General features: G+C 41.1%; 1 protein-coding gene across 3 annotated transcripts in view; it reads right to left on the reverse strand.

Moving 5' to 3' along the window:
• ptprz1a (protein tyrosine phosphatase receptor type Z1a) overlaps positions 1 to 15,177 on the reverse strand; it is a 98,557-nt gene that overhangs the window by 13,064 nt on the left and 70,316 nt on the right. For 2 of the 3 annotated variants that reach the window (XM_014025854.1, XM_014025856.1), the window contains 8 exons: positions 13,346 to 13,366; positions 11,295 to 11,385; positions 11,099 to 11,181; positions 7,978 to 8,112; positions 3,881 to 4,015; positions 3,149 to 3,306; positions 2,937 to 3,072; positions 1,520 to 1,666 (listed from right to left, as the gene is read on the reverse strand). In XM_014025854.1, the coding sequence (XP_013881308.1) occupies positions 1,520 to 1,666; positions 2,937 to 3,072; positions 3,149 to 3,306; positions 3,881 to 4,015; positions 7,978 to 8,112; positions 11,099 to 11,181; positions 11,295 to 11,385; positions 13,346 to 13,366 (906 nt within the window). The remainder of the gene's footprint in view (positions 1 to 1,519; positions 1,667 to 2,936; positions 3,073 to 3,148; positions 3,307 to 3,880; positions 4,016 to 7,977; positions 8,113 to 11,098; positions 11,182 to 11,294; positions 11,386 to 13,345; positions 13,367 to 15,177) is intronic. The other variant, XM_014025855.1, reaches the window with a different exon arrangement.

Consider the following 15,177-nt stretch of genomic DNA (forward strand, 5'->3'; position numbering starts at 1 on the left):
GAGTTGCCGCCATGTGATTGGCTGATTAGAAATTAAGTGTTAACGAGCAGTTGGACAGGTGTACCTAATAAAGTGGCCGGTGAGTGTATATGCTGAGTCATCGTCGTCACTGATGAGGCCCACCACTGTCGTGTCATCTGCGAATTTGATGATGTGATTTGTTTCAAATCTGGCACTGCAGTCGTGAGTCATCAGTGTGAACAGCAGGGGAGATAGTACACATCCTTGCGGCACCCCGGTGTTTATGATGTTGGTCGCTGAGGAGTTGTTTCCAACTCTGACTGTCTGCGGTCTGTTTGTTAGGAAGTCCAGCAGCCAGTTGCACAGTGACATGTTGATACCTATTGAAGTTAGCTTGTTCACCAGATGTTGTGGGATGACAGTGTTGAACGCAGAGCTGAAGTCAATGAACAGCAACCGTGCGTGACTGTTTTTGTTCTCCAGATGAGCCAGGCAAGAGGTGGAGTGCTGTTGCTATTGCGTCATCAGTGGAGCGATTGTGGCGGTAGGCAAACTGATATGGATCCAAAGTAGTGGGGAGTATGGATGTTATGTGGTCCTTTACCAGACTTTCAAAGCACTTCATCATGATGGGAGTGAGTGCTATGGGTCTGTAGTCGTTGAGTGATGATGCTGGTGACTTCTTGGGTAGTGGTACAATGGTGGTGGCTTTGAAGCTTGCTGGTATGAAGGCTTGGTTCAGAGACATGTTGTAGATGTCTGTGAGGACGTCAGTGAGTGAGTCAGCACAGTCTCTGAGCATGCGTCTGGTAAATATAAATATTCTTATTTTTTATGACACTAAGAAGAAATGTTAAATATACTTTATTACTAGCTGAAGTCATCATTTTCCAACTAGTTAAAGTCTAAGTTACAAGCTGACTTCAGGTCTGGTTTAGATCATTGTTACTTATAAATTATATATTTTTCGGGTATAAATCTGCTGTTTTACATGATTGTTGAAATAATCTGTGAAACAGATCCGGTTCAGCTTGTTATTTATCTATTAGTTTCTGTGGTGGCTGTGAGTCGTTGCCCTGTTTGGTCTGTTTCTGCTCCTCCATTTCTGTCATAGATGCTACCAGTGGACGGTATATTCAAGTCTATGGTACCAAGATACTTCAGACAGAATAACACACACGTGCACAAACCTGAGCAAAAAGCATGATTGCCCACATGACTTTGGTGGTGCATAATTTAAAAAAATGTGTATTAGATTTAAAAAAAAGGTTAGAATTCAGTTCAAAATTGTTCACTGAAAGAGAATTTGAGCGCAGTAACAGAACACCTCTGTCAGTGAGGTCTGAACTGAGGGAGGATCAACAAATTATGGGCTGTCCTTTTGAAAGAGCCTTCTGTGATGATGGGTGCTCTTACACACACAAAGCTGCCACCTACCTTACACCAACTCAGCTCTGTGACTACCTCCCTTTCTGTCTCAGAGGCATAAAAGCAGTGGACTAACTCCAGTGCCCCACCCCAAATTGTTTCATGTAAGGATTTTTGATGAGTGTCTGACCTTAAATTGCTTGTCCAGGTGGGTCCTCCCTGCAGGGTCCGGGGTGAGCAGGTCATCCACGTACCTATGTAAGTGAGCAGCCGTCACCTCACTGTCTCCAAACAAGATGGCCTCCACCAAAGCATCATGGATAAAAGCATATTGTTCCTGCAGAAGTAGGACAAAGATTTCAGACTCAGTTTCTTTATTTTCACAGCCTTTTGTTGCTTCTGCCTCAATGATTGAGCCTTAAAGCTTAAAATTTCTTAAAATAATACAACATTTTCATTTACACATTTGATTTCTGTCTCATTTAGTTTGTATAGTCACGTGGTTTAACATGTTTAGTCACTGGATCTAAGTGGAACATTCGGCTGATATATTTTCTTAAACTGGAGTGGAAACCACACCAGCTGCTTTAGCAACAAGCTAACCAGTGTGCAGACTGTCTCCCGAACACTTCACCTGTTCGCTGGACAGGAAACTTAAACATTAACTGAACGGTGGAGTTTGAGAAAAGTCAAACAGTTGGACACAACTGTGATTTGGTTACATTAAAGGGATCCCTGATTAGTTGTAACATTAGACTTTATTTGATAAACATATATTTTAACTGTAAAATAAAGACTGTAAAAATACTGTAGGATGTTCAGTTTTTATATTTTTAAACTAAAAGTTTAAAAATAATTTTTAACACGAATGGGGCCATTTTATTCACACACAAAGCATTCTGGGTAAATGATGACGTGGATAGGTCCTCGGTGTGAGGCTGCTAGCGAGCTATATCCACCCTGAAGGTTAATCTTGGACAATATCTGACGACTGGCTCTTTTACATGAAACTAGAGAGTGTTGACAGAGAGGAGAAGGTAGAAATGACTCAGCCTGTAACTGAAAATATCGATGGAGGACAACAGAGCTAATACATATAAGGCAATATAGCATTGGCGCTAGCGCGAAGGCTAACAGGCTAAGCTGAGGTTCTTCTTCCATGAAGCAGCTCTGTTGTCCTCCATCTATATTTTCAGTTACAGGCTGAGTCATTTCTACCTTCTCCTCTCTGTCAACGCTCTCTGGTTTCATTTAAAACTCGATCATCAGATATTGTCCAAGATTAACCTTCAGGGTGGATATAGCTCGCTAGCAGCCTTGCACTGAGGACCTATCCACGTCATCATTTACCCAGAATGCTTTGTGTGTAAATAAAATGGCTTCGTCCGTGTTAAAATATATTTTTAAAAATTGACAAAACTAAACAGCCTACAGTATTTTTACAGTCTTTATTTTACTGTTAAAATATTTGTTTATCAAATAAAGTCTAATGTTACAACTAATCAGGGATCCCTTTAATCATACAAATATCATATTTTCCATCAATCAGTTTATCTTTCACACCAAGCTGATTTATTCATGAACAATCTGATGATTTGAGGTCTGACCTCAGTCTGAACCAGGTGATTCCTCTGCGTGCGGATGTGTTTAAGGAAGCCGGTGATGTTGATGGTGCCCGTCTCCTTCATCTGCCTCAGCATGCTGTCCAGGACGATGTATGTTCCGGTCCGGCCAACACCAGCACTGGAAGCGGAGCACAGAGGTGGTTACGGACTGAAGGCTGAGAGTGAAGGCCAGTGTTGGCGCAGTATCAGCTGACCTGCAGTGCACCACCAGAGGGCCCGTATCATCGGCGTTGGCTCGTGACGACTTGCGTACGAAGCTGAGCAGCGGCAGGCTGAACTCTGGAATGCCCATGTCCGGCCACTGGGTGTAATGAAACTGTCTTACTGTCCGCTGACTGTCCTTCTGAGAGCTCTGGAAGATAGCAAAGATGGAGGAAAACACTGAATCCTGTTTTAGTTGTAACTGAGATCTGAAAATACACAAGAAAACAATATTTTGGGTACTTTTATGCAATATTAAATTTCAGAGGTTACACTATAATCCAGATTTCGTTGATGCTTTTTAACATTTGTTTCTCTAAAACTGTGGATCTGTTTTGTAGATATTGTGCTGAAATGTGGCGTTTCATTCATAACTCAAACTCTTTAAGTGATTCTTATTGTGCAAGGTCTTTGTTTCAACTCTAGCTTTAACTGTTATCTCATGAGAACTCTGATGTATTTTAATGAAATGTAGAAAGTAATCATTTGATGTTAATCTATAACTGATGAACCTTTGCAGAGAATACAGCTAAAAAAGAAAACAACAAAAAAAAGAAACTGTTTTCTCTTAGTTTGAGGTCACCAACAGTCCAGTGAAATACTCTGAGCGATGTTCTGAATATTTGAACTTTTTCTCAGTGAATTCAGTGTTTTTAATGAGTTTCTATCTGTGGTAACCTGAACTCAGTCTGTATTTGTTGCTGCAGGCTCTGACCCCTCCTGACCTTTTTACAGTTGTTTTTTCTCAGACTGAAGGTTCTCTCTGTGTAGTAGGCCAGGACTTTGGTGCTTTTCACAGAAACCAGGAAGTTGCCGTATTCCTCCTGAACGTCCACGGGCCAGTACTGATCACACTTCCTCTGATGGACAGACACACACATACAGCACATGATACACAACATGACAGGATGGAAGCACAACTTTCTGTCTCTAAGAAATCAAACTCTGGCATGATTTTAGGAACTGTGTTAAAATAAAAGTTTGCTCTTTTCAAAATTTGACTGTGCGAATTTGATGAAATAGCAAAGAAAATTCAAGAAACACAACACAGCTTTAAGGAAACTTCATCAGGGGGGTTCTGGTGCGTACGAGATGAAACAGGTTTAGCATGACTTTGTGTTCAACATGTCAGCAGACCCTCCATGTCCTCAGAACAACTTGTGGATAAATATCAAGTCTTTAGATGAAGAGTGAGTCTGTCAGGCCTTACTGAAGAAGGAACCATCAGAGATTCAGCTGGATGCTGATGAAGACACGCTACAGAGCAGCGAGGTAATGACTGCTAACATATGAGCAGAAATGATCACCAAACTTCAGCTGATGACATCAGAGACACTCGCCTCTACAGAACCCCAAAGAAAACTGGACCGGGCGCTAAGGGACCTGGCAGACCACCTGACTAGAGTTCTCAGGGTCAGACCACATCATCTCCAGTCTGCATTCCTGCTGAAAGAACTCGTCCCTTTGTACATGTGGAAACAGTCGGCAGGTTTTTAATAATAATAATAATAATAATAATAATAATAATAATAACTTTATTCGTAAAGCGCCTTCAAACAAAGCGCTGAACAGGAGATAAGATCACAGGAGAAAAAACCACAACAAGAGATGAATTCACAAAAAAGCAAGGATAAAATCACAGAAAACAATATAAAAACAAATATGGGCGGCTGCATTCTGGACCATCTGCAAACATCTAAAACTTTTCCTGGGTAGTCCAGAAAGGAGAGAGTTGCAAAAATCAATGCGTGAAGTCACAAACGCGTGGATGAGGACCTCAGCATCGTTGAAAGAAAGAATGTACCGGATTTTGGCAATGTTCCTAAGATGGTAAAAGGCGGTCCTAGTTACTAATTTTAAGTGGAAATCAAAAGAAAGCACTGGATTAAACCACACACCTAGGTTTCTGAATGTTTCTTGACATCTAATAATCTTATTATCAATTTGCAGGGTAAAAATTTGAGACAATCCATGGAGCTTTTTGGGCCAATGATGATTAAATCAGTCTTGTCAATGTTGAGGAGCAGGAAATTATTAGATAACCAACCCCTAATTGCTGACAGACAGGCCTCCAAATTAGGCAAGTTGGCACAGTTTCCCACTGTGAAAGGCATGTACAGCTGTAGATCGTCAGCATAGCAGTGGAAAGTAATGTTAAATGAATGAAGGAGAAGACCAAGGGGCAAAAGATATAATGAGAACAGCAGGGGGCCCAGCATGGACCCCTGCGGGACCCCATGCTTCACAGTGCAGGTTGCAGAGAGCTTATTTTTTAAATAAACAGTCAGAGATTTACCAGTTAGATATAATTTCAGCCATGAGAGTACATTACCAGAGATTCCAATGTCATGTTCAAGTCTATCCAATAAGATACAGTGATCAACAGTATCAAAAGCTGAGGTCTAATAGCAAAAGGGCAGAAGGATGATCATTGTCTGCATTTACCAATAAGTCATTGACCACTTTAGTTAAAGGAGTTTCTGTAGAGTGGTTAGATCTAAAAGCAGATTGAAACGTCTCAAACAAATTATTAGCAGACAGATAGCTGATAAGTTGCTGTGGGACAACTTTTTTGAAGATCTTGGATAAGAAAGATAGTTGTGAGATGGGTCTGTAATTAGCAACAGAGTCGACATCAAGCTCAGGCTTCTTTAAGATGGGTGCAACCATAGCAGATTTAAAACAAACAGGAAAAACACCAGTAGACAAGGACGTATTTAGTAACACCAGGATATAAGGTCATAAAGTCAACCACAGCTCCTTGATGGCCCAAGCAGGTAAAGGATCTAAAGGACAAGTAGTAGATCAAGCAGCATTAACAATTTTAGTCAAGCTTAGGGAAATGAGCTCAAAGTGAGAAAACCCGTCAGCAAGGACAGCATGTGAAACAACCGGAGGGTCAGATGAACCACCAAAAAAAGGAGTAATCTGATTTCTTAGTAAATCAGCTCGATCACGAAAAAACACCAGAAAGTCCTGAGCTGTCAAACAAGAACTACAAGTGGTTTGTTTGCCCTCAGTAAGTTGTGAGACAGTGTGAAATAGAACTTTAGAATTATGCTTATTGACTATGAGGTTAGAGAAATATGCTGCTTTGGCAGAAGACATAGCTAATTGAAGAGAGAGCAGAGTGTCTTTCAATGCCTGCAGAGATACTTCAAGTCCAGAACGTCGCACAGTCACTCAGCTTTTCTGCAGTTTCTTCTCGAGGTCATGAGTTCTTCATTCAGCCAAGGTGCTGGATTCTTTTAGGACATTTTAGAATCCTAGTAGGAGCAACTGAGTCCAACAATTCAAGAAGTGCAGCATTAAAATTAACAGTCAGGTGGTTGACACAAAGATCATTATCAAAAACAGAGTCCAGGGCATCAGGTAGATGAGAGTTAAGTAAAACCAGGGCAGCCGGACTTAAGTGACGAGAAGACCTAAGAGGTATATTATCCTGCACGGAAGCCTGAGATGCGGAAATAAAAACATCAAATAAAAGTACTGAGTGATCTAAAATTGGTTAAACAGAGTTATCAGTCACTGATACATTCAGACCATAACTTAAAATGAGTTCCAGGGTGTGACCATTTCGTGTAGGCCCAGTCACACATTGTTTGAGGTTTAGAGAATCAAGAATGTTCAGAAAATCTTTGACCAGAGGTTTATCATCAGAGCACAAGTGAATGTTAAAATCTCCAACTATTAAAATCTTGTCATAGTGAGGGATGAGGCATGACAGAAAGTCAGAAAATTCAGAAATAAAAAATATCATTGTATCTAGGTGGGCGATAGATCATAATAACAAATACCTCAGGACAAGTTAAAGTGAAAATCTGTGATTCAAATGAGGAAAAAACACAGGGACTTTGAATTTGTTTATGTTTTAACACTCCCTTATGATAGATGGAACTCCACCTCCTCTTCCTGACAGCCTAGGAGTATTCAGGAAGTCAGTGTCAGGGGGACAAAGTTCCAGCAAGGGTAACAAATCCCCAGCGTGCAACCAAGTCTCTGTTAAGAACATAATATCCAGTTTATGAGTAATAAAAAATTCCCGAAGCACGTGTGTTTTGTTGGATACAGATCTAGAGTTTAAGAGAGCCAACTTAACTCTCTGCCCAAAAGCAGTGGAGGGTTCAGGGAGCAGCGACTTCAAGTTGTTCAGATTGGCTCCGCCTCCCTTCGCTTTCCATCGCCAAGGTGACCAGTGGTAATGATTCATCAGGACGTGTTCAGATGACGCTGGGTAAACAGGAAGAAGAGTGTGCTGCTTGAAAGCAGGACAGATGTCCAAAACTCCTGGATCCCTATTGGTGTTGATCATCCACATCCACGCTCGGAACCGCACACGCTTTCCAGAACGTGTGCCTCGTAGCCGACCGCCTCTCCAGCGCCTGTGCTTGGAGAAGGACAAAGCAGGACCACGCCAACACAAGTCCTCCGGTACCGACGCCAAAGGTGGTGGGAGTCCCCCCCGACGCTGTCCAACGCAGGGGAACTTCAGCAGTGAGTCTCAGATGTTTAAAAGCATCTGTCGCTCATACACCAGTACAGAGTGAGTTTTTATCACTAGTAAGGACGTCACAATGAACAAAATACAGAGATATCTCAGACATCTCAGGACAGAGAGACGGCATGCCATGACATTCGGTGCCATCTTGAGAATCCATCCTGGGTCACGTTTCTGATGTCAAAGTGAACTCCTGTCATGATATGCTCCAGCGGGGATGATGACTTCTTTGTTTTAGAAAAAAAACTATTTTTCCAAGGCAACAAAGCAAAGAAGGCAAGTGAAAGTGTCTGCTGCCCACAATAAAGCTGATGTTAAACCCACCCGGCTGTTCTCCACCAGGTTGGTGATCATCACGACGACGCTGACATTCTGATCCCAGATCATCCTCCAGAAGTCCTCAGTACTGGACCTGAGAGGGCCCTGAGCAGCGATGTATGCCCGCGGCCTCCTGAAACCCTGAAAAACAAGAAGCAGCCACTTCAGCCTGACGGAAAAACATTGTTCTGTTAGTAAAATAAATTCTGACTATAATTTATGCAGGGCTTTAGCAGAACAGACTTCAGATTGATTTGTTAGCATGGGTGATACAGGAAACAGGTGGACTAATGGTAATGGGGAACAGGTGTAGGTGGGTGTGGCTGACTGAGACATAATGACTTGATCAGTAAGGAAAAAACAAAGAACAGCTGCTTTAAAAAAATCTATAAAAGTATCAAAGAGCATAGAGAACCCAGAGCAGAGTTACAATCAGTTCATCTTTCTGATTACTTAAAAGTGTAAAATTAATGATTTATTACAGCAGAACTTTATTTACAAGGTTTGACTAAAATAATCGGGTCTTTTTGGCCTGTGGGACTCTGGAAGCAGCTGATAGGGATCGGCAGTCCAAGTGGATTGAGGCTCGGGTAGTTGCTGAGCCAAAAGCTCAGGCGTGGGAGAAATTCTGAGAGGCCATGGGAAAAGACTTCCGTACAGCTTCAAGATGATTCTGGCCCACCATCCGACGTCTCGGGGGGAAAGCGGTTCGCCACCAACACTACTTACGGTGGGGACGGTGCACTGCTGACCTCAACTCGGGACATTGTGGGTTGGTGGGTGGAATACTTAGAAGACCTCCTCTATCCTAACGACAAGTCTTCCCATGAGGAAGCAGAGCCTGAGGACCCTGGGTCGGACTCTCCAATCTCTGGTGCCGAGGTCACTGAGGTGGTTAAAAAGCTCCTCGGTGGCAGGGCACCAGGGGTGGATGAGATTGGCCTGGAGTTCCTTAAGGCTCTGGATGTTGGGGGGTTGCGTTGGTTGACGCAAATCTACAATATCGTGTGGACATCGGGGCAGTTCCCCTGGATTGGCAGACCGGGGTGGTGGTCCCCCTATTTAAAAAGGGGGACCCCAGAGTGTGTTCCAACTTTAGGGGGATCACACTTCTAAGCCTCCCTGGTAAGGTCTATTCAGGGTTCCTGGAGAGGAGGGTCCGTCGGATAGTCGAATCTCAGATTCAGGAAGAGCAGTGTGGTTTTCGTCCTGGTCGTGGAACACTAGACCAGCTCTACACCTCAGCAGGGTCCTGGAGGGTGCATGGGAGTTCACCCAACCAGTCTACATGTGTTTTGTAGAGTTGGAGAAGACGTTCGACCGTGTCCCTCAGGGACTCCTGTGGTGGGTACTCCAGGAGCATGGAGTACCAAGCCCATTGATACGGGCTGTTAGGTCCCTGTATGACTGGTGCCAGAGCTTGGTCCGCATTGCCGGTAGTAAGTCGGATTCGCTTCCAGTAAGAGTTGGACTCCGCCAAGGTTGCACTTTGTCACGATTCTGTTCATAATTTTTATGGACAGAATTTCTAGGCACAACCAAGGTGTTGAGGGGATCTATTCTGTTGACCTTGGGATCACATCTCTGATTTTTGTGGATGATGTGGTCCTATTGGCTTCATCAGATCGTGATCTCCAGCTCTCACTGGAGCAGTTCACAGCTGAGTGTGAAGCGGCCGGGATGAGGATCAGTGCCTCCAAATTTGAGACCATGGTCTTGAGCCAGAAAATGGTACAGTGCCTTCCCCAAGTCGGGGAGGAGGTCCTGCCTCAAGTGGAGGAGTTTAAGTATCTCGGGGTCTTGTTCACAAATGAGGGAAGAATGGAGTGGGAGATCGACAGGTGGATTGGTGCTGCATCTGCAGTGATGCGGGCGCTGTACCGGTCTGTCGTGGTGAAGCGAGAGCTGAGCCAGAAGGTGCAGCTCTCAGTTTACCAGTCGGTCTACATTCCTACCCTCATCTATGGTCACGAGCTTTGGGTAGTGACCGAAAGAATGAGATCGCGGATACAAGCAGCCGAAATGAGTTTGCTTCGCAGGGTGTCTGGGCTCTCCCTTAGAGATAGAGTGAGAAGCTCAGTCATCTGGGAGGGACTCAGATTAGAGCCGCTGCTCCTCCAGGTCGAGAGGAGCCAGTTGAGGTGGCTCGAGCATCTAGTTAGGATGCCTCCTGGACGCCTCCCTGGTGAGGTGTTCCGGGCACGTCTCACTGGGAGGAGACCCAGAGGAAGACCCAGGACACGCTGGAGGGACTATGTTTCTCGGCTGGCCTGGAAACGCTTTCGGATTCCCCAGGATGAGCTTGTTCAAGTGGCTGGGGAGAGGGAAGTCTGGTCTCTCTGCTTAGGCTGCTGCCCCCGCAACCCAACCCCAGATAAGCGGAAGAAAACGATGGACGGATGGACTGAAATAATTCTAATTCTGTCATTTCTCATTAACAGATGATCATAGTCAGAATATCTGCGGGGCAGGCAGCAGGTGATCTGCATTTCTTCATGGACCGCTGGACATAACATAACTGATATATTGTATCTACAAGAGTTAATAGGAATGATGAGCATAGAGGGTATGTGTTAATTGTTTTACTGGTAAAAGTTTATTTTAAAAATGGTAAAGAAGTTGCCATTTTCTTAAAGAAATAGGCAGCACCTGTTTTTGTTTTTTTTTGGTTTTGTTTTTTAAGAGGTGTATTTTAAATAAAGGTAACAAAGGTATTCATTGCTAAAAAGCTGTCAAAAAATTTATTATTTAATTTTTTATATTTACAAAATACACAAAATTATAAATGTCATTAATTGAGATTAAATAAAAATGTTTTATATTTAATAATGTGTTTTCTGCTATAAAAATCATCCAGCCATTATGTTCTCCTTGTTTCTAATCAGGGTTTCAGGTCTCCAGACCATCACAGGGACACAAAAACACAAACAACTATCCACACTCCAGTCACACTGAAGAGCTCCAAAATGGTTTCAAACTGGCAACTCTGGAATCAGATCCCCTTGCTGCCACACAAAGTTTAAATTACTTATTATTGTTTAATTACTTATTATTATTTCTTAGAAAATGAAAGAAACTGAGACCTCAGTATGTGTGCAGTTTAAGAATAAAACCAACAGCTTCTTACGTCCACATAGTTGGCATTAATATAATCTGCCGTATTTCCTGGTTTGTCTGCCTGTGGTGACAGCAGCACCCGACTGTGGTCATCTGAAGACAGAAACAACAAAACAACAAGAATTCAGGTAAATATGGGATGTATGAAATATGGGACTGCAGCAAAAGACAAGTCTGTATAAACCAACATTCAGATGTATACTCACAGGCCAGGATGTTGCTGTATCTGTTTTTAGTCTTGTTATCAGGATGTTTGGAGCTGTCAGCAGACATCTCTATGTTTACTGAACATACCTCCTGCAGGAACAAGAAACTGAAATTACAAACTCTTTGTCCAGGAGTTGGGTTATTTGGTAGCAGTGTGGGTAAACTGTAAGCTGGTTTTATACTGACAGAAACATCAGGACTGAAAAATATGTGATAACAAGCAGAGACTGGTTCTAATATACCACTGGCCTTCCTGTTTCATTAACTAAAGGTTGGTTCAGATGACAATAAAACCACCACTGATAATTAGAAAATAAATAAATCAGTCTGTGAGGACGGCAGCTCCTCCTTTAATCACCACCTCGTGGAGGGGGAGGAGTTTGTGTGCTAGACTGATCCTATAGGACAGGGGTGTCAAACTCATTTTCACTGAGGGCCACATGAGCGTTATGGTGGCCCTCGAAGGGCCACTTGTAATGAACTTTGACGTTGATGCTGTTTTTAAGCAGCTTATTTTCAGACATTAATACTTTGCTTTCCAACTAAATTGCTCAGTTACTTAAAGCCAACAGCTCAGGGACAGGAATTTATTAAATTTATTTTTATTTCATTTATTTTTATTAAATGTATTTTGTTGCATTTAACCATAATTTAAAGTTTACCATTGATATAAGAAACAAATTTCATGTTAAGTAAAAATAAAATAAAAATAAATAAACAAACAAATAAATAAATAAATAAAATAAGAATTTTTGGGGGGGTACCCCCTGGCGGGCCACACGGGAGTTACCCGCGGGCCAAATTTGACACATGTGCTATAGCAGCTCTGCTGTTGGGTCTCCCAAGACAGAGTGTTCCTGGTGACAGGCCAGACACAAAATACTTCTGTCATTTCCAACACTACTGACTGCACCATTCTCCTTGAAAAACTGAACAAATATGGCATTAAAGGATTAGCACTACACTTCTAGTTATTTGAAAAATAGGAAACAGTTTGTTCAGATAGAGAGATTTGAATTTTGTAATATTAGTTGTGGAGTTCCTCAGGGTTCTGTGGTAAGACCAAAGCTGTTTATTTTGGATGTAAATGATTTGATCAATGTGACGATGCTTTTAAAATGTATTTTGTTTGCTGATGACACATTGTTTTATTCTGGTGAAAATATTGAACAGATGTGAGACAAACAGAATTTATGAAAATTCCAATTTGGTTTCAACTGAAGTTATCATTAAATTTGGATAAAACAAACTACATGATATTTGGTAACAGAAAGAAAACTATTGCTGTTCCACTTAGAGTTGATGGTGTTGAGATTAGAGTAGGTGAGGTGAAGTTTTTAGGTGTCATCATTGATGAAAAGCTGACCTGGAAATCTCAAATCGATGACTTAAGAATAAAAAGAGCAGTCAATTGCATTGCTGTATAAAGTAACAGAGTTATTGAATGATAAAGTTCTGTATATTTTGTATAATACAATGATTGTTCCATATTTAATCTACTGTACTGAAATTTGGGAAAATCGTGTACAATGATTACAAATTCTATTTATATTTTACAAAAATTAGCTATAAGAATTATTAGTAGAAAACATTACAGTCACCAATCAAATACATTATTATCAGTTAAAATGAATGAAATTCTACAATTCAGTTGATTATAATATCACAAAAACATACAGTATTAGCTTTAAACATCCAATCAAAATTTGTTAAGAGAGAGAGTTGCTATGAATTTGAAGTGAGATTTTTTTAAAAACTGTAATTCGGAACCAGTTTATAGGAAAGACTGGAATAATCTCAACTTCAATGTGAAAACTGCTGGAAAGGTTTGTATATTTAGGAGAGTGGTAAAGGTTGGGTGTTGAAATGAATTGTTCAGGAAGGACCTGATATAAATTTTTTTGTTTAAAAACATTTATTTTTTAAACGGGGGCAGCGAAGATTATTTTTCTCTTTCTGCTTCTTTTCATTTCATTTATAACTTGTATTTTGTTTGTCACATTTATACTGAGTGACCCTTCAGTGGATGTTCTGTCGATGAGTGTCTCACCTCATAACTCTTCTTCAGTTTCTAATAAAGATGATCAAACAGCAGCAGGCAGCCAGGACATTTAGTGACAACACAGGCAAACAGAGAAGTGCAAAATTATATTTACAACACAACACAAAACTCACACACATTCACAACAAGTCACAAAAATCATGAATGTTACAATTTTTCTCAGTTGTTTCCACACATTTTCTGCTACTTGGGACACAGTTCTCTGCAGTTTGGCACATTTTTCATAAAGAAAACCTCTTGTTTTCACAAATAACACTCAGTTGTTCAAAGTTCTAAAGGTAATTATCTTACTATACACATGCTCTTCACATGGGAAAACATCTGTCACAACTTAGTAGTCAGAACTTTATAGAGAGCAAGAGCAAGAGAAGGATGATGACGGCAATTTACAGTGATGTTACACCAAAGCCATATTTGATGTAGAAATGGGCAGCCTAAAAAAAAAAAAAAACCCACCCCTACACCAATTAGATTAGCCAACAACCATTGCTAAATTTTGCGCAGTAGGTTGTGATGGAGCTTTGGAAGTCAATACGCTCTAAATTTAAAACTAAATAGCATTTGGTGAGAAAGTAAAATTTGCCTTTTTGTTCAAAGTGGCCTGTAGGTTTTACAATATGGTGTTGAGACATTTTGTAGGACTTGAACCGATGCAAAAAGTACGTCAAATTTAAGTAGTCAGAGGTGCTGCAACCAAGATGATGCTAGAGAGACCATTTTCAAAAAGCACATCTAGATCTTTGTGTCTCCCCATCTTTGAACATGTTGGAAATATCTGCCAAGTTTTAAGAAGCTCAGCCCTCTAGAACATTATGAACATGGCAGTTGCGCACTTTAGGGGACACATTTAAGGTCACCATGCTGCACAGGCCACGCCCTTTGGCGGCTGCTAGTGACACTTATTTTCTTGGTTTCTCAAATGGTCTACACAGGGCAATTTTTTCAAACACAATGAGGCAGTTACACTGCCACTAGGTGGAGCATATGGTGTGTGTTTTTTTCTTTTTTTGGGGGGGTGGGGGGGGAGAGAAGAAATATATTTCTGATTGCATTTGTGTCATTTGTATTTAACAACACACTCATGTACTGTCTGTAGTCATTCTGCTGAATGAAGAAGATGTCACAGTGTTTGAGTGTCATCTGAAAACAAAATACATTTAAGAAACAACCGTTTTGAATGTAAAGTTTCATTTTGCAGAAGAAATGAGGGGTTTCGCTCATTGATGCATGAAGTTTATAGGAAATGTGTGGAAACAATCGAGAAAAACTGTCATAAGAAGAGAAATTAAACCAAATAAAAAACAAAATGACCGAACAGAAAGAAAGTGACAGATATTCCTGAGGCAACTGTAAACAAATAACTGAATCAATCTAAAGTAATAAACTTATTCAGGCTGCGGAGGTCTTCAGTTCAGATAGAAGAACTTTAGAAATATTTAGAAAAAGACAAACTTTGTGTTGATGTAAAGGAAAACAGGATGCAATGATTTGCAAATCACAGAAACACATTAATTAACTCTTTAAGGCACAGTGTGTAGGATTTTGTTAATTCTTTCAGCCGAAATTGAGATAATCACTAATGACAATAATAAAAAACATGTCTAATCAATGCAGACAAAGACCTTGTTTTATTATTTTACCTTATAAAAAGCTGTTTATATCTCCATGGTCGCGGGTCGCCACTACAGGCAGCCGCCATCTTGCACCGTCATCTTGTGTACGGAGGCTCATGAAGGACAAACTGCGGTGGCGGCATCAAAAACGGTTTTAATTGTAATACTATAAATGTAATATTTGTTGTCTGTCATTGTAGCTGGGAT

Source organism: Austrofundulus limnaeus, unplaced genomic scaffold (genome assembly GCF_001266775.1).
Source record: "Austrofundulus limnaeus strain Quisiro unplaced genomic scaffold, Austrofundulus_limnaeus-1.0 Scaffold505, whole genome shotgun sequence".
In the NCBI taxonomy this organism is placed as follows: domain Eukaryota; kingdom Metazoa; phylum Chordata; class Actinopteri; order Cyprinodontiformes; family Rivulidae; genus Austrofundulus; species Austrofundulus limnaeus.